This window comes from Coccinella septempunctata, chromosome 3 (genome assembly GCF_907165205.1).
Source record: "Coccinella septempunctata chromosome 3, icCocSept1.1, whole genome shotgun sequence".
In the NCBI taxonomy this organism is placed as follows: domain Eukaryota; kingdom Metazoa; phylum Arthropoda; class Insecta; order Coleoptera; family Coccinellidae; genus Coccinella; species Coccinella septempunctata.
The window spans coordinates 21,467,869-21,488,388 of NC_058191.1; the positions used below are offsets into that span (position 1 = coordinate 21,467,869).

General features: G+C 32.6%; 2 protein-coding genes across 2 annotated transcripts; both read left to right on the plus strand.

The window, feature by feature from the left end:
• Nucleotides 1-3,022: 3,022 nt before the first annotated feature.
• Nucleotides 3,023-7,925, plus strand: LOC123310219. The gene is made up of 2 exons (XM_044893665.1): nt 3,023-3,742; nt 7,419-7,925. Exon 2 carries the CDS (start codon nt 7,419-7,421, stop codon nt 7,875-7,877), a length of 459 nt encoding a protein of 152 aa, XP_044749600.1. The 5' UTR covers nt 3,023-3,742; the 3' UTR covers nt 7,878-7,925.
• A 2,178-nt stretch (nt 7,926-10,103) lies between these two features.
• LOC123310224 lies at nt 10,104-15,124 on the plus strand. Its single transcript, XM_044893676.1, has 8 exons — nt 10,104-10,127; nt 10,904-11,554; nt 11,615-11,709; nt 11,759-11,824; nt 11,877-12,146; nt 12,236-13,833; nt 13,888-14,072; nt 14,138-15,124. The coding sequence occupies exons 2-8, from the start codon at nt 11,458-11,460 to the stop codon at nt 14,422-14,424; spliced, it is 2,598 nt and encodes an 865-aa protein (XP_044749611.1). The 5' UTR covers nt 10,104-10,127; nt 10,904-11,457; the 3' UTR covers nt 14,425-15,124.
• The last annotated feature ends 5,396 nt before the right edge of the window (nt 15,125-20,520 follow it).

Below are 20,520 nucleotides of genomic sequence, written 5' to 3' on the forward strand. Positions count from 1 at the left end.
AGAATCGCGTGGTCGTAAAAACAAAAACGGCTAGGGTTCAATTATGATGCTTCCTACAGTTACTGCATGCGTGTACTTAAAAATGTAAATTGCATTTTCATTGTGTAGATTAGATAACATAAAAATCTGTAGAGAAGATGTCGGAGGGCAAGGACATCATCATCCAAATGGGAGATTATAGATTCTCATTTACAGGGTGTTTTTAAAGTTTGAGTGGAGCGGAAATTAAAACAACTCTATCTCCTGAACGGAATCGCCTATTCATCCGAAATTTGGAATGGAGATAGTTTCCATGAGGTTCCAGAAAACTGCAATCAATATCATTCTATTTGCAGGACAGTAAATTTGGACAGTCGTTGTCGTTAAAATTTCGCGAAATCACCCAATGAATTTCATGATTTCTCGATATCTGCGTAAACTGTAAAATTTATTTATTCAATTTCTTGATAGTGACAATAAGTTTCTCGTGTTGATATTTAACATTCTATTCTTCTCATACCGAAGTGAATTTTGAATCTTTACGAATTTAATCAATTAAATATACATTATTGAATGTTTATTCCAATTTTCATTTGATCCAATACAAAAAAAAATCAAAGGTGCGGTGCGTTCTATAAAATAACATCAAATAAAATCATCTCTGCAACCAAAGATGTAGGAACAATTAATTCTTTAATGCAATTCATTAAGATATAAAATTCACTTCATCATGGGATGAAAACGATCACTTTATATTTTATTTTTACCAATTAAATTACTTAAAAATAAATAATTGTTGAAGAACCATCCTCGAGTTACTCTTCAGAAAACTGATCTAAGTAGTCGATCAAATGAAAACTAAAATTAACATTCAATAGTGATTCAATTGATTAAATCCATAAAAATTCAAAATTCACTTCGTTATGAGATCAATAGGATGTTGAATATCGACACGATAGAAAAAATTATTGTCGCTATCAAGACGAAAAATCAGTTTCTGGAACCTCATAGAAGCTATCTTCATATCAAATTTCGGATGAATATCTCCGTTCAGGAGATAGAGTGGTTTCAATTTCCATTTAAATTTGAAAAACACCCTGTAAATCAGAATCTAGAACTCTTAGATACTACATGTGGGGGTTCTTCGTAATCCTCGAGGTGTTCTCTATCTCACATTAAAATGTTTTTCATCTTATCTGGGACACCGTATATATGTAAAAAAAAGTATATTTTTTGTCTTTGGAGCGGGCGGAGCGGCACATAAGGAATTCGGCACGCCTAAGGATCGGCCTGTACTTCTGAATATTCTTTTCCAAAAAGTATTCTCCTTTCTCTGAACAGCTCATTTTTTTATATGCAATGTAACATTTCTGATTATTCGTTATTCTAATAGGAAGTATTATCTATATAAATAATTTTCATAGAAAGAATCAATATTATTATGGTTTTATTTCAGGTAGGTAATGAATTATTTCGCCAAATTCAGAATTATAGAGATATATTGAATTGATGTGACTGATACTGGATGAAGATCCACAATTGAACTCAAAATAGATAATACGATTTTACAAAATTAGTTTTGAACCACGACACAATAACATCTTCAGGTGGGTGAAGGTAAGCTCAGTTTACCCAGTAGTGGAATTAATAGTATTCCAAATCTTGCTTATGACCATGAAGGTCTTTCGACTAGGTTCGGCCTTCCAAGTGAAGATTCTTCTGTTCTTCAGTTGTTTGAGGAACCCTCATGTTGGGGAATCATCTCCCATAGATATATCAGTGGTTATTCATTAGAAAATAGGAAAAAGAAATTCAAAAATTTCTCACACTTCATTGAAAATTCGTCAATATTTCCTATCAGTGGTTATCAAACCGGCCGAAACAAGGCAACATTTGGCCCGATAAAATCATGCAGAAACCAGAGACGGAATAGCTTGAAATATCTCCAATTGTACAAATTCGTGATTCGTGTTGGCGTAGATTCAGGGTTTTTAGCCCGATATGTATTTTAACAAGTGTTTGAAACAAGGAATAATTTTTCTCCTGTTGTGTTATCTTGCAGGTAGTTGTACATTCTTAACAAAAAACTATCTGGTATCATCCATTTAAGCCGTTTCCCTACATAGAGCATTACGCTCTTGTGAGTGATACACTTTTTGTAGTGCTATCGATGTTGATATAAATGAATATCGAAAGTTCGAGCTGAAAGAAAGTTCTTCATAGTATATATAGATATATTTTACCTCTAGGTGTACCTAGAAAAGCTCCTTCCTGTTATTCTATGTTCTAAGAACATTACTGATTTATTCGTTATTCTAATGAGTGGTATTATCTATATACTCAAAGTATATATAGATCATTTTCATAGAAAGAATCACTATTATGTACAAGATTCAAATCGATTTGTTTTCAAGTAAGTAATTAAATCGCCAAATTCAGAATTATGGTGTTAGCTTGAGATGAAAGAAGTTCAACGGATGCATAGATACACACGATGAAATGTATACAGTCATAATCCCATTCGAGAGAGCTAAGATTGGTTTTCTTTCACGTGATTCTTTCCCCTACGAAAGAATGCGATAAAAATTGTTGAGATATGCCGCCTGGATTGCAATTATGGAGGAGATAGCGCGCTGCGCCTCTATTTACTTAATTCCTCCGTATACTGATATTCCGCCTGTGTACATCTGCTTGTACGGTACAACGTTGCCATTTTCGGAGGTGCTAACCAGCAAAGAGTCCCGCAGAGCAATTCTTCTATATACAGCTCGGCACACTAGCGCCAGTGATATACACTCGAACTAAAAGATTGTTCAGTACATAAACGGGGTGCGTTGTGACCTCAAAACGATTTTTTGATATGTTGATCCCTGAAGCCTCCTGAATCTAAGAAGCTAAAAAACAAGGCAAAACGATGTCACCTCCGAAATCGGAGGTGACATCGATATATATGAGGTGAGAGATATATATATATATATATATATATATATATATACTCCGACCAGAAAGAGATCCGTTTATGAAGTTTTATAAGTAGACTGAGATCCGTTTGGCAGTGTGAGATCCATTTTCGGATCTCTACTTTTTTCGCGTGTATATGGCTAGCTGAGTGTGAACTTAGAATATTTCACTCATTTTCCGAAATTTCGGTCGGAACTCGCTCGGTCGCCATTTATCTACTTTTTATATAGTTTTAGTTCCTCGGTCCGCTGATAGGCGTCTCCAACATCGCTATCTGTATGTCGAGTCGAATTCCCAAGGAATCAATACCATCAATCTGGCAACGTCCAAGCAACGCTCTCCGTGCAGTGAGCTTCGATTATTTATAAATATTCTTATCGTCTTCACGAAATGAAAATGTAAACATTTTTAAAGAATCTCTAGTTGATTGAATTTGGTTTGAATTCAATGAACGTGAAATATCATTTAATTACGTCAAATAGAATTCATAATCAACAATTCATTCAGGAAGTATTTTTGTCTGATAAACATGATAACTACTCAAAAATAATGTATTTTATGCTTTTGAATTTTCAGCATGTCATAGCAGGAATAGTAGATACTGAATTTTCAATATTTTCATTGCAGCTACTGTTAAATATATTCGTGAAAACATTCTGAGCAAGTAGGAATAATCTGTCAATGTTGATAAGAACGTAAAATATTAAAAGAAAATTGCTTCGATAAACGTCTGTAATCCATTTGTGGAAGTGAAATTCTTGATGATAGACATATTATGAATACTTGGTGGATAATCAAATAGGTAATGTCATTCCATATTCAATCTGGTTTGTAATATCAAAGTTCCAGAGCATATTTGCCCCTTTTCAGAGCTCATTCCACGTCTGACGTTTTTGGAAACTAACAAACTAATTTTAATAGTACTTAACCGATCTACCTGTTATATAAATTCGCAAAATATCTAATATATATATATATTTTTTTTGGAAAGAGTGATCGAAACTTTTCTGACATAATTTATCATAATGTTGATCTCAAAATTCGATATCTCGATAGATGTTGTGAGGATATAGATAATATGCTATAGAGATTGTGTTCCGAATTCACCTGGAAAAAAGCGTACCTATGTCTTTTTGATCAATTCTCTGTACTCAATTTGTATTAATTATGATGAAATCATAATTGAGAGCACTAAATGAAAGCTAACCTATATTTTTTAGTGTGGATGGAAATCCATTTTTCGCTGGAATGAATGGCAATTCTTTCTCCTCTTGAAATAGATAACGATTTACTTATTATTGAATAAATCAGAACGGAGCAAAGTCAGTTCGGAACCAGAGTGCTACACGGAGACAATGAGATAACGATTTCATTCAAAGAAGAGAGTTAGAGCGAATAATCGTTCACATATCATTTTAAAAAATGTTTTTCCATTTCCTTCATCATGACTTGTGCCTCAGGCGATTTTTCATATTTGTTTATTTATTTATTTTCAAATTAGGAACATGAACCGGTGACTGATTAGGAAAATTCTGAATTAATTGAATATGTTTTCGAATTGATTATCTCGATAGGCTGTCTGATGTCAAACTTCTTACATATCCAAGATATTGACAAATAAAAAAATCTTTCTTCTTGGTAACCCAAAAAATTGATTATTTTTCTTCACATTGTGTGTTTGTGACTTTGAAGATCAAAAAAGTATGAACAACGAAGAACTCCAGTTTTTTTCATCCTAATGAAATTTCTATTTTCTCAAATGGTGACGTTAAGACATATGAATATTACTCTCTGGGCTCATAGTAGAAATAACGATGAAATTACTGTTGTATAATTTACAGGAGGATGTTCGTCAGTGAATTTGAGTGACTAGTGACTTATTTTCAGGGTAGTTATGAATTCGTTGGGAATGTGACTTCGATGGATTTTTGTTGAGCAACATCAATTCAAATTCCAATAATTTACTTCACCGTAACATTTCCGATTTTTCAGATGATAATAGTATGATTCATCTGATGAATATAATCGACAGCTGAAGTAGGTAATTCAATATGTATACAATTCGTTATGAGACATGAATAATATCATGATAAACCACGCAATTCGAAGAAAATAGAAGATATCTAAGTCATTAGAGTCCATTTTAGCTTCAATTATTTATAAAAAATGTAGTTGTGCGACAAGTGGGGTTAATTCCAAATTGAATAAATTGCATGATGCGGGAATGTCACTGCAGTTCCTACACTTCTGCTATCGCAGAAGAAGCCCTTTTTTATACTGCCTTATCCACGACAAAGTGTAAGTTAAAATTAATTTTCTTATTACAACTAATGTGAATTAGTGTACTGTGAAATTCAAGTTACTATTAATAGAAGGCTTGAACTCAGAAGAGCAAATCATCTTATTTCCAATTGAAAAGTTTATTTATTTTACGAATTTTCTTCCATTGTTGCAGATAATCATTTCAAATATCATTGCCTGATTTTTTTCATCGTTAGTGAAGATGATGAATCTTCTTCCCTGTACGGAAAACGTCACACCTCAGGATGAACAAAAGGCAGCCGATATCATAAAGAATTCGACACCTCCAGGATACACATTTATTGGCGTAAGACCAGAAGTAAGGTTAGGAAGAAATCCTCATAGGTGGATTGGTGTATTTACTGAAAATACAGGAGCCTATGAAACTGGATGTCCAGCAATGGTTTATTTAAAACAGCAATTCAGAAAACTCGTCCCACAAGGTTCGGATTTGTCTTCGGTTAGAATCATTCCCAGTACTTCAGGAAGTACTATTGAAGTTGAATACCTCGTAAACTGCTTCTGTACGAAAGTTCCCAGAAGAAAAAGAAGTTCTAGGTACCACACAAGAAGCTACACAGGAGAAACTGGGAAATTTAGTGAATAATTATTTTTCATTTGAGTTCAAAATTATAACACAAAATCTGAAGTTAGTTCTATATGTTTTTCGACAATAGTCTCATTGTTATTATGTTGCTAATATGCAAAAATAATAGATATACAATAAATTATATGATAATTATCAAGGAAATGACACAACTATTTTATTGGGCTATATGATCTGGTATGAAGTTCTGTAATTTTTGTGTGGTGAATATTGAATTTTTTTGATTGTAATGATATTTGAAATGATTGTAGTCTGTGGATAAGAAATAAATGAGTAATTAGTCTGAACGTTTTTCATTAAAAACCCACTCTCGGAAATGAATGAAAATCACTAGATTGCAAATTATGGTAAAGCATTTTTTTAATAAATAGTTCATCTGATTGGCTATTTGACTCTACGTTTATAACAAACCAATATATCTTCGATAATGCTCAATTCGAGAGAGGGAACTTTAATTCGAATTGATTCTCGCATGATCTTCTATATTTTGCAGAATTCCGAATTCTCAGTTTTGGATCAATTGAGAAGGTAGGTACGTTCTTATTTTGTGAAATGATTTATCTCGATAATTTGCCGGAAGTTGAAGTTCCAACATGTTGATGAAAAGTATGCAAAAGTATGCATTTATTTTCTAAACCATCATCATTATCCAAGAAATTGACAAAGAAAATAAAGTTAATTTAACCGACCTATTGTTGGTAACCCAAAAAAATTGTTAATTTTTTTTCACATCCGTTCTAGGATGCCATTCACATTGTGTGTTCGAGGCTCACAAAAAAGGAAAAATCACGAAGAAATCTTATTTTTTCTGCTCTTATGAACGAATCGTAAAATCAAGACATATCAAAATTCTCTGAGGTTAATAGTAATAACAATGAAATTGCTATTTTATAATTCACAGAAGGATTTTATTCAATGTTTTTGAGTGATTTTCAAAGCTGTTATGTCGAGCTATCTATCAGAATTCTCCATGAATTCGTGTAAAATGTTACTTCGGTGGATTTCCCTTCAGTATGCCTTCTGAACCGATTTCTCAATTTATTAAACGTCTAAAATCAAACATCATTTCAAATTGCAAACTATTTCACAACGTTCCTGATTTTTTGCAGGAGATAATTATATTATTCATCTGATGAAAAATAACTGACAGTTGAAGTACGTTCTTTAATATGTATGTATATATACAACTCGTGATGAGACATCATTTTATTATGATTCAAACAAATCGAAGAAAATAAAAGATAACTAAGTAATTTGAGCCCATTGTAGCTTGAATTATTTTTTAAACAAGGTATTGTATGAAAGTGGGGATAATTTCAGAGTAAATAAATACGCATGAATCGGGAATGTTCTTGCAGTTCTTACCCTTTGCTCTCTCAGAAAAAGTAATTACATATTTCAATATATAGTGCCTTATCCAAGAGACAATGTAAGTTGAAATTATTTCTTCCATTTAGTGTGCTGTTAAATTAAAAGGAATGAAGAGATTGAAAACTCAGAGCTATTCATCTATATTCCAACAGAAACTTTAATTATTTTTGCCAAAAATTATTTTCTTTAATTGTTGCAGATGATCTTTCCTTATATCTTTGGTATATTCCTTGTTGCACCTTCAGTCAATATGTTGAACCTTCTACCTTGCACAGAAAATGTCACACCTCAGGATGAACAGAAGGCAGCCGACATCATAAAGGATTCGACACCTCCAGGATACACATTCATTGGCGTAAGGCCAGAAGTAAGATTAGGAAGAAATCCCCATAGGTGGATTGGTGTATTTACTGAAAATACAGGAGCCTATGAAACTGGATGTCCAGCAATGGTTTATTTAAAACAGCAATTCAGAAAACTCGTCCCACAAGGTTCGGATTTGTCTTCGGTTAGAATCATTCCCAGTACTTCAGGAAGTACTATTGAAGTTGAATACCTCGTAAACTGCTTCTGTACGAAGGTTCCTAGAAGAAGAAGAAGAAGTTCTAGGTGCCACACAAGAGGCTACACAAGAGAAACTGGGAAATGTAGTAAATAGTTTTTTTTCATTGATTTCAAAATTATAAAAAACCAAATCTCAAGTTAGTTCTGTATGTAATTGTTATTTTGTTGATACTTGGCATATATTATCATGTGTCAATTATGAATTGACACAACTATATTATTTGGCAATACGATCTGGTATGGAGTTCTGTAATTCTTGGGTGGTGAATATTTCACTCTTTCGATAGTAATGATACATTAAATGATTGTAGTCTGTGTATAAGAAATAAATGAGTACCTAACTAGTTTGAACGTTCTTATTGAAAACCAACTCTCGGAAATGTATGAAAATCACTAGATTGTGAATGATGGTAAACCATTTTTTTTTAAATAGTTCATCGTTATTTACGATTGCTTATATTGCTTATTGTTTCGTTTGCTCTTTTTTGCAAATTGAATACCTACACAAACATAGCTGCTTCCTTGCTCCTGTTCATGTGGAAGGATTTTTCGCAGAATTTTCCCATTTTTAATGAGTAGGTAATTCATTATTTATGCTCGTGCTCATTCATATCAGATTCATTGTTCCTTTCCATATGATATACTACATCAGATATAGTTTACGTTTGAATTCAAGTAACTTCTTGTTTACTTCCTGCGAAATTCCATCTGATAGATCAACGACATTCGTTTGTATGAACTCTGGTTCCAACGAAAACCGTTTTATTGTGAATTTTACTATGGATTTCAACTCGTCTGTTTGATCACGAGTGAGTGCCATTATGGTAATTGAACGAATTTTTTCACAAATTATGTGAAATACAATACAACAATCCTCCAGTCCGATATATTATCAATTTCAATCTCAGCGCTTTTCTCTTGTAACTTTATTAACTAACTTTGCCAGGAGCTCGCTACATAGGTAGTACATAGTAACGTACTACTACCTTCGATCGCTCATCAGGCTAGAGCGAATATTGAAATGGACATTTCACTTCACCGGAAAAGTATGGTCAGGTTACTCTGCAAAAGGCGAAATGTAGGTTCATATTGATGATATTTTTTAAGTTCAAAATGCATTCTAATATTCTTTTACATCATGAATGTGAAAAATAAGAGGAGATAGCTCGGTCATATAAATATCTGTAAATAATAAATCAATAATAAACTTGGAGAATGAAAGTATCGTGTATATTTGGAATGTACTTTTCAGAAGGAAAACTTGCATATGTAGATGAAACTGAAAGATTTGATTTCGCGGGAAATATCAATTTGCAGGTCGGTGAATTGTTCATTAGTCGTATCTGTAACTAGCGAACAATGAAGAGATGTTTTTCTCGAACTGGTTTTGGGCCGTGAAAGTTTTGGGAAAAAAAGCAATGTTTTTCTTTAAAAACTGCTAATTCATTTCCAGACACTTCGATAATGTTATTGTAGTAAACACTAAAAATGCAGAATTTTAAAAAGATTGATTGTCAATCAAAATAAAAGATAAAAAATAATGAATCAAATATTTTCTACAATGAATTTTATAAAAATGGGTTCGCAAAAAGTCCTATTTAAAAAACAGACTGCAAGCAGGTAAGTTCAACTTCTCAAACAAATAAGAAGCTAGATTGCATCACTGATATGCAACAAAGACGAAGTTGTAGCCGAAAAAAACCATCCCGAATTTGAAAGTTGAACATCAACCGTGGCTAAGCCAAATGCAAGACTTCGTTAAGCAAAAACGGTGACGACGTTCTGAGTTTCATCGGGAGTGTCCAGAGATATCTCACAAGGGTGGCCTTACCATTTTGACATATAGGACTAGAGAAGATGGTTGGTTAGGTCAATAGGGTGATGAGAACTTGTACTGTGATGAAACAAGGACAACGTTATTTCTGAAAAAACTGCATGGAAATGAATAAAGTGTTTTCTCATATTATATATTTCGATAATAAGAGGTATTTAGACCTTCTGTGTTTTCTTGTTTCATTCTCGGATTATTCTTGGTAATGTGAAGGCCTTCAATCAGTGACCATTTTTCACAAACAGTTCGAAACACTGTAATGAATGTTTTTATCGGAATTAATTCCATCAGTAGATTCGAGTTTAAACTTAATTCCACTTAAGAAAACCAGAGAGCTGGATGGACAGAATCAAAATCTTTGTTTTTATTGATATTGCCGATATAGCAATATTGGGTTATATGAATGGAACTCTCATGCGATCAGCGATCTCAACTTACAGATATTCGTCGATCGTTTGTGTTTGTGAGAACTGGTCTGTGGTATCGGAAGACACATTGAAGAAACTGAGGAAGGTGAGTTTGTTTTCATTTCTATTTTTATACTTAGTGTATAGTAGTAGTAGGCTACGAAATATCAGTTTTTCCGAATATTGGTTTTCAATTTCCACATCATTCAATACCCTTAAAAACCTCTTTTCATAAAAAATTCAGAATTGAATTGAAATTCTACAATCAAATATTGTACCTATAAAAAAACACCGAATTTCAATCCTATTTAGATATAGCCGCATTTTATTTAAATGAACTTTTAGAAAAATTGAGGGATCAGTTTTTCGCTCTTGAATGCAGCTCATCTTCAATACCTAGAACGAATTAAGTATTTGACATTTTTTGCATCTTTTTCGGTAGCAGTATTTAGATTCATGAAATGAAATATTTTGAAAATCAAAAGAACATCAAGTATTTTGGAAAATATGTTATTCCAGTCAATTTGAGGAAAACATTGTTCATTCATTGTTGTTTTTTCATTTCAATTCTGCTATCCATTGTTCCATCTGATTGATGGAATGTAGGTAACCCCAGGTGCATTGCGACTGCGATTCACCCAGACTTAATAAAAGTTTTTATCGAAACCACTTCTTTAGCTGTTGATGGTTTTGGAAAATTTGTTGAGAAATAAAAAAATTTTTAAGTAATTTATGGTATTTCATCATTATTTATATTGAAAAAATGTTCTAAACAAACAGCCGCTTTTTGTTGAATAAAATAAGGCTGATAGTCATTTACTCTATTATTTTATATAATATACTTCCACAGAATCAAAACAGCTATTGCATATTTTATTTCAGATTTCGATAAAAATTGGTAGACATGACACAAAAAATTGAAACATCAGGTCAAAACGATCGATTTTGCTCTAAAACCAACTCGAATAAGTCTTACCGAAGAGATTCTACTCAGCCAAATTTGGATTGAAGAGATGGACATTTCTTGTACCCCAATGAATATGAAATTGATCGCTGTAATCATCGAGTGAATAACGAATCTGATGTTGTGGATAGAAAAGTGAAAAGTGCTTTTTTAGATTGAACTCAGAATTAGTTATACTCATATGTTGATTTCCTCCCTATTGAATATGATTTTTCTAATTGCACTATGTCTTGTATTAATTTCTTTCTCTGTCTCTCCCTCTTTCTCTTTCACATACACAAAAACACACACAGTTTTTCTATCTATATCTCTGCATTCTCTATATTCTGAGCAATTTCTGTTTTATTTCACCTGTTGGAATATGGAAAAATAATTCACACTTGCCTTTCATTTAAACTGTAATATTTAAGCTATTTTTCAGATTGAGCATAGGTGTGAGAAGAAGAAATAGGAGAATTTCTACGTTTTAACAATGTCCTCCAAGAATCGAAAATTCTTCAGATTAACTCGATGTCAGAAAATTATGGAATTAGCTGGAGCACCAAAATTTGAGACTGATGAATCAACAGGTATCTCAATTACGTAATAAAATCCTTCTCAAGAGTTTTTCTAACTTTCATTATTTTCAGTGACAAAAAAATATGATTTCAAGGATGACACCGAAGATCCCTGGTATAATTTCAGATTGTGGAGAAATGCCAAGAACGTTGGGAAAAAAAATGAGGTGAGTTATTATTGAATGTAAAATAATGAAATTTCACATAATATTATAGGTTTCCACCGAGATGTCCACGGAAAGAAAAGAAGAACCACAAGAAAAAGAATGTGACGCTGTTATGGTAGATAATTCAATATCCCTACTTTACTTTTTTCGAAGAAAATTTTTTTCAGTCTCCTTTGGAATCATCTTCCTTAACTTCTTCAAAATCATCATCAATTTATTCTTCAGATACAAGAAAATCACTTCAGTCATTTACGAAATCATCTAGGAAATCATCAGAATCTAGTTCAGACAATGAAAATTTGAATATTGAGGATAATATGGAACAGAGCCGTGTACAAACTGAAAGCGAAGGAGACATAGGAGATATCGAAAAATATTCAAATGAGGAATTTTGTGGCCCGAGTCGTGAAAAAAAGAGAACCCCAGTTTCGGTATTGGTGAGTTACGTAGTCAGTGACAATAAGTCATATTATGTTGTACATTGTACTTCTCGTATTTAGTGGATTTTTGAAAATTGATATTACAGAATGGTGAATATTCAATTGAAATGAGTAGAAGAAAAAGTCGTGTATGGGATAAAAGGGATCGATGTATAATCTGTAATAACGATGTGACAAATTTTTCTAGACATCTTTTTCGGAACCACTCCGAAGAGGAAAGTGTAAAACAAATTTTGAAATTTCCCAAAAATCATCCGAATAGAAAAAAATTGATTAGTTCCTTGAGAAAAGATGGAAACTTCAGTCTTTTGAAGGAAAATACTATAAGGGCTGTACAGAGACCCTCAACGATGACAGCCGGCAATCTAAATTTTTTTCCCTGTAAATTCTGTAAAGGATTATATAAAAAGATATCTTTAAGAAAACATATTAAAATTTGTGGGATGCGGGGCGAGAGAATTAATAACGGAGTAAGATATTGCAATGAAGGATTAATGATGCTTGCATTTGATGAATCGAAGAAGAAATATTTGGATAGATTACGTTTGAAAAAAGAAGTTTTTGGCAGTATGCATGCCGATAGAATTGCTTTAGAAGGCATGAAAGATCCTATTGCTTGTCAATATGCTGAGAATTATTTGAAGCAGCATAAAAGACCTCATATAAAACATCTAGTGAGTAATAAATTACGAGAATTAGGACGACTTTTGATTCAATTGAAAGATGTTTTCGAACTCAATTCCATTTTAGAAGCTCTGAAACCTGAACATTTCCATAAATTAGTTTCAGCTGCGAGAACAATAGCTGGATATAATGAGACGACTAAAAATTTTAAAGCACCTTCACTCGCCTTACATTTCAGAACAATATTAGTACAAGTTTGTTCGACTGCCGAATCCATGGTTCTTATGAAAAGTCCATTGATTAAAACTCATGACCAGGATAAAACATTGAAAGATATAAGAAATTTCAAAAGTTTAGTGGAATCCAATTGGAAATTTGAAATGGGTAGTTTAGCCCTTAAAGATTTAACTGAAAAACACTCAACAAATATGCAGAGACTCCCTCTCACCAAAGATCTCATTTTATTCAATAAGTATTGCTACGAAATTGCCGAACAAGCTAAAAATGACCTACAATCTGATAAAAGTAATCTGGCAGCTTTCAAACGTCTATCGGAAGCAGTATTGGTACTCACTATTTCTATTAATCGCAAGAGAGTGGGGGATGTTCAATACACCAAAGTTGATACATATAATAAAGATTTTGAATATAATGACTGTTTGGATATTTTAACAGAGTCTGAAAAAGAAATGACAAAATTCTTCAAAAGAATAGTAACTATTGGAAAAGGAAGCCGTGCTGTTCCGCTACTTTTCCCAAAGAAAATTCAATATTATATCGACATTTTGCTACAAGTCCGAAAAGAAACAACCATAGTACCACAGGAAAATCCCTATTTATTCGCATTGGCCGGAAGTCAATCAAAATGGATCGATGGACCGAGTACCTTAAGGAAGTATGCTCAATCATGCGGTGCCGAAAATCCAGAGACTCTCACATCTTCCCGACTCAGGAAACAAATTGCTACAGTTCTGCAAATTTTGAATTTGAGTGAAGTCGAAATGGAACAAATTGCGAAATTTATGGGTCATACTAAAAAAACACATGAAGAATTTTATAGGTTAGTTTGAAAAGGTATTTTTTTTTCGTTTGATATAAGTAAATTTGATTTTAGGTTACCCCAAGAATTATTTCAAACATCGAAAGTGGCTAAATTACTTTTGATGACCATGGAAAAGGGTATAAGTACGGAAGAGCAGGGAAAGACAATAGATGAAATAGATTTTGAATTAGTAAATTGGAGGGAAGACGAAAAGGTTCCAACAAATCGTCATGAATCTTCACCAGAGCCTTCTCATGGTAAAAATAAGAAATTTCTTTCAGTATTATTGATAATTAGGTCAATTGTTAACTTTTTTTAACAGATTCTAGAGAAGAGATTCCAGAAAATTCAAATGAATCGAAAGTCATAGTCCATAGTAATATTGTGGTTAGAGAATCCAAAAATGATGAAAGAAAATCTGTTCGAGGATCATGGAATAAAACTCAAAAGGATATAATGCTTCAGTACTTCAAAAAACACATAAAGAACAAAATTCCACCAAGAAAGGGAGAGTGCTTAGAATTCAGGGAAAAAAATTTGGATAAATTTGAAAGTAAGAATTGGGTTCAGATTAAGACTTTCGTGTATAATACTTATAGGTTGACTTGAAACAGGTAACTATCGAAGTTTTTTTACATCTTTTCTTTTCTATCGCTTTCTCTTCCTATGACTACCTTCATCTTCCTACTGTACCTACCATGTTTGAAACCCAATTTAATTCTGAATTCCATTTCGGATGTCCATTCAAGAATGACATCCGAGTAGGCTTTGAAAGTCCAGACTATGGACATAGTCCAGACGCAGCTTAACTTATGGGCTATCACCTTCCATAGCCACCCGAGATGTAAGTCGTACTTGAATGGACTATACATTCAGTTTTAATTATATAATTCTGGAATTAATGAGAATATGTTTCGAAAATTCATTTCGATTTGTTTTAAAAACTCTCACTCATTGATTTGTTGTGAATATAATTTCAAATTTTGTTGTATTTTTAATAATTTCACTTTGAGCATGTTTTTTCTTTGTACTACTTTCGAATTTGGACGTGATTGCTGTAAACAAAGTAGCAATATTAATTTTTTTCTGGCATTTTTGATATTTGATCATTCAAGTTGAGTTGAATCGAATATTGTAAAAAATTTCCATTTCTGTAAGATGAATATGTATTTCATTTGCCTTCTGTCAAGTTTTTCCATCAGAAATTTAGATTTTGTATTTTATTTATGTTTGTTATTTTTTTCAATTAATTTCAGGTTTAATTTGTAATACTGTGAATCTATTGGCAATAAAAACTTTTGTGAATGAATTTTTGTTAATTACTTATTCCTTATTATTCTGTAGATACCTAATAAACGCAAATTATCTCAACAACCAATACTTAACTTGGAAACCAATCTGCAAATATTTTGATAAAAAAGTTTCAATCAGGGTTTAAATATTTTTTTTCCGACTTCTGGAATTCTAACAAATATAGAAACAGAATAATTTGAATCTTTCTGATCATTTTCCCTTTGGAAATGAACAATTAAATAGCAATTCGTTTTATATAAACAATAATTTTTGAAAAAGTCAAGCTAAAATCGTGAAATCTCTAGTTTTGAATCTCCTTCGATAATTTCTGTTTTGTGTAATAGAAAGTGTGGACGAGATTGAACTTTAAGCCCAATATTTATCAGTACTTCGAGCTTGCCCGAGTATTATTAAGTATACATAACTATTTTCCAATTGTACCAATATTCGAAACTAATGTTTAACCCCTCTTTTTTCTGGTTTCCTAAAATATCCCGATTTTGTAGAAATTTTTCGAATGTAATTACATGGATAGTAATGACATGTATCAAAGTATAACATTTACAATCACCTATATGAAATGCATAAGAAAAAATAAATGTAACCTGAGAAAAAAAATTTCATTTTTCACAAGAACATTAATTCCATGCTTCCTAAGAAATATCTCATCTGTTAACAAATATATAAAATACAGTGTCTACACCCTACATAGTAGGTACTTCAAGTTGGACAATAATTAGAACCGAGATTAGAACCATATGAATCCAAAATGTCTCATCGTTTTTCGAATGAAAGATTGCAAAGTGACTGATTTCGACTTCGAACGATCATGTACAGATTTGAAAAGATCGAATATGAGGAGGTTCATCTTCGATTTTCATTCTGTATTTGAATTCACACTTGGACAGCTTTTATTGAATACTAGCTTCCCTTCCCTGCTTCACACGAGTGGTGAATGAAAAAGGTTTGACAACCCATCCTCGATTTCTTCTTCACGGAATTTTTTTTCCTTATCACTCAATTCCGTGAAACCTTGACAAATATGTGTTCGAGAATTAGTTCTGGCAATTGTCAAAATCCTCATGTCAGGGGTTGAGTGGAGTAGCTCATGCTAGACGTCATCCCTGGTGCATTTTTCCTCAATGAAAACACTATTATTATTAATTTACTCTATGATTGCTCGATGTGTTCAAGAAAAAAGGAAAGCGGACTTTTTCTGAAATATCCCTTTAGATAAACCTCGTCCTGACAATAACGAACAACAAAAAAGGATAATCCAAATTGATGCAGTCGTTTGAACATGATATGCTCACATAATATTCATAGATTCCCTTTTAAAAATGAGGTTGTTAACATTTCAATTCATCCAAAAAAAAAAATGAATATCTTTATGCCAGATGAATTTGAATTTAAATACGAAAAGCATTGAATAAGCCACATTTTCACAATTTATATATTTTTTCTGACAAATGAATCTGATTTCATTCCTCAATATTCCACTTCAATAATTAATCAACCTCAAGTCGATTTTGAAACGACTTAAGTATGTGAAAAACATAAATTATTTTCTCAGAATATGCTGAAAATTTAGGAGCCTATGGTGTTTGTCATTTTTGAATTCAACTCAGACGTTTATTATTCATCGAAAAATAACATAATGATTCAATATTGACATTGAGTTTTATCTGGTACGGCAAATCACAGCTGCTAATACCGTTATCACATAACAAATCTTCGTCAGCAAATTTCGAATCCTTGTTACCAGGAATCCATACAGATCGTGCAACGCCGCTGGATCCCGGCCTTAACGCAAAATGTAAATATATACAACCTCGGTTCTCGACTTATTGGGAACATATCATCGGATCCGGTTCTGTACAACAAACTTCATGTATATATAAAAACAAAATTAAGCCTACCCCTCGTCGTGCCCCCAATGTTAATTTATTTTTTCGATGATGGTGCAATGAATTTTTTTGAGATATTTGTGTTTTTTCTGCTGGATCTCGGGTAGGCCTTCATGTATAACGGATCTCGTGTAGATACAAATATGTGTATATATATATATATATATATATATATATATATATATATATATATATATATATATATATATATATATATATATATATATATATATATATATATATATATATATAGTTATAAAGTGTTAATACCACCTCCAAAATAGTAACTCGTTTAACGCTCTCACCTCATATATATCGATTTGCCTTGTTTTTCAGCTTGTTAGATTCAGGAGGCTTCAGGGACCAACATATCAAAAAATCGTTTTGAGGTCACAACGCACCCCCTTTATGTACTGAACAATCTTTTAGTTCGAGTGTATATCACTGGCGCTAGTGGGCTGAGCTGTATATCGGAGAATTACTCTGAAAGACTCTTTGCTCGTTTGCACCTCCGAAAATGGCAACGTTGTACTGTGCAAGCAGATGTAGACAGGCGGAATATCAGTATACGGAGGAATTAAGTAATGAGAGGCGCAGCGCGTTTTCTCCTCCATTATTGCAAGCCAGGCGGCATATCTCAACGATTTTTTATCGCATTCCTTTGTAGGGGAAAGAATCACGTGAAAGAGAACCAATCTTGGCTCTCGAATGGGATTATGACTGTTTATATTTCATCGTGCGTATATCTATGCATCCGTTGAACTTCTTTCATCTCAAGCTTACACTATAATTCTGAATTTGGCGAACTATTTCATTACCTATCTGAAAACGAATCGATTTGAGTCTTGTCCATAATGATATTTCTTCTCTCTATGGAAATGAACCATATAGATAATACTACCTATTAGTATAACGAATAATCAGTATTGTATCATTGCATATAATAAAATAACCTGTTCAGAGAGAAACATTTTTTGGATAAGAAAATTCAGATGTTAATGGTGATGAATATTCAAGGACAATGAGCCAATCCGAAAATTTTCATTTCAGAATCAGGAGAAAAAAATGCTACAAATTTCACAATATCACAGAAATGAACAACGTCGGCTAAACCGAATGTTTGACATTGTGTTATTTCAAATGGAACGCTCTTTATATTTTTCTTGAATCAGATTTCTCAAAGATTTTGAGGAATCCTTTGCTCAGAAACATCTCTTTTATTATCGATTATGTTTAAATATTGGATTTTCCCAAAAATTTTAAGAGCTTGTAGCATCTCTCTGGTTTAAATATTTCAGTGATGTATCATAAAGAAAATTACCAATTATATCGAAACAAGTAAGATTTTATGAAGAATTCGCCAAAACAGATTTGCATTTTTCGATAGATCATACAGGGTGTAAGGGAAAAAATAAACAATATTGAAGTCTTTGGAAGGCCTCGAGTCAACATATTTTGAAATTGCAACCATATTTTTGTCAAGATATAATGAATCTTCAAAATGAAGTTAATAATATAGATACATACTCGGATACATATGATTGAGATACAGATGATTGATTAACTTCTACTATCTAAAATAAAAAGGTTCATAGTTAAAATATAGCTATATACAGGATATCTGTAAACAAATGCGAAGGAATAAGGGAGATGATTCCTTAATGAAAATAAGCGGGGGTATTTCCTGTAAATTTTCCAAATCGACAGACCTTCCAAGATACAGCCTTTGGAAGGCGATGACGAGTTTACAGTTTTTAATTTTTTTCACAGGTTCTAAAAAACACTGAGTCATAAAACTATACATATTATGAAGCACTGAGTAGATTGTTACCAGTTTCAACTTCGGCAAGCTCGTAGTTTAGGCGGTAAATTGCTATCGATTTTTTCAATGTGTCTCTCCCTTAAATTCAAAAATTTCTGTGAAAATGTTGAAATTTGAGTTATTATGCTATTGTCATAGAAGTATACGAAACTAGCAAGTCGGGGGATCCAAGATTTCGGGCCGATTCACCTTAAAAAAACATAATAAAATGAATTTCGTGAATACCTACCGAGGCTGAAAACCACTATTCTCCGCTATAAAAAATTAGTATTATTCCAATAATATACCGACTTAATGAATGCTACGTTGCTATTACTAAAGGGTGTTTCAAATTACGCGGTTTTTTTCGAAAATAAATAAAACACATAATTTGCAATCGTTTTCAAAAACTTTTTATTGGTAATTTAAGTATCACTTATGACATTTATGTATGGAAAACAATATCTGTCAAATGGCCTCTTCTTGCAGATCTACAGGCGTCTTCTCTTCTGTTTGAATTTTCAATGAAATTTTGACATAATTTAGGCTCTATCTCACTAATGACACGAATAATTTCATTCTTTAGTTCAGGAATCGATTGTGGATTATTCTTATAGTCCTGGCTTTTCAAATAACCCCCAAAGAAAATAGTCCAACGATGTCAATGTCATTTGCAAAGTGAGGGGTAGCGCCATCCTATTGAAACCAAATGTCCTTTTTATCAATATTCATTAATTCAGGACACAAAAATTCGATTATCACCGAACCGGTCCCTTGAAATTTTTTAATAATTCGACCAACAGTGCTTCCAGATGGACGATTATGTAAACCAGAAAATTCACGTAATTTTCTGAAACACTTTTCACAGAACGCTGATTTTCATGAAGTAATTTAACAATTTAGACGCGTTGTTGTATCGTGTACGAAACCATTTCTATAAATGTCGTACATCATACGTTTTAAATGTCAAAATACCCAGACGAATTCGGTGCGCCATCTATATTTTATTTATTCTTAAAAAAAACCGCGCAATTTGAAACACCCTTTATAAGGCCCGGTTGTTCAGTTCAGGATGAGGCAGAGATTTAAGATGATCCTAGATAATCTGACAGAACTGAACTGAAATGTCAAAATCAATCTAGGATAAACTTTAATCCCGAACTGAACAACTGCTATACATGTAGAGTTTCGGATTTTGCGAGAATCTACTGCTTTTTCTTCAAAACAACAACTGCGCTGAAGGAAATGTGATTGACTGTTATCTATATCATTTACATCATTATTTGCCGAACTTCAAAGTTCTGAATGAATTAAAATCTAAACTTGAAAATATACGAGATAATTTTCGCAAGAATTTCAATGAAATCTGAAAATTTTCATCATTCTGGAGCATTCTGGACATCAATAATTCTCGAATCATCCATGCAATAAATTCAATTTTATCCAATATAACACGCAAAACGAAATGTTATTCGAACTCGGCATCTTGAGCAATTCGTTCCTAAAAAGCCCGAATCAGGTAGAAAATTTTGAACCCTTCATATCAGCGAACACGTGTTTTGCAGTAAACAGATGCCGATTTCGTTTTCAACGGGCCATGTAACTAGGGTCGGCGTTGGGTGAAAGGATGAACGGTTCTTACAACAAGAAGAATTTGAATTTTCATATGACGGTGAGGGCATTCGTTTTAAAATTTTCAGAGTA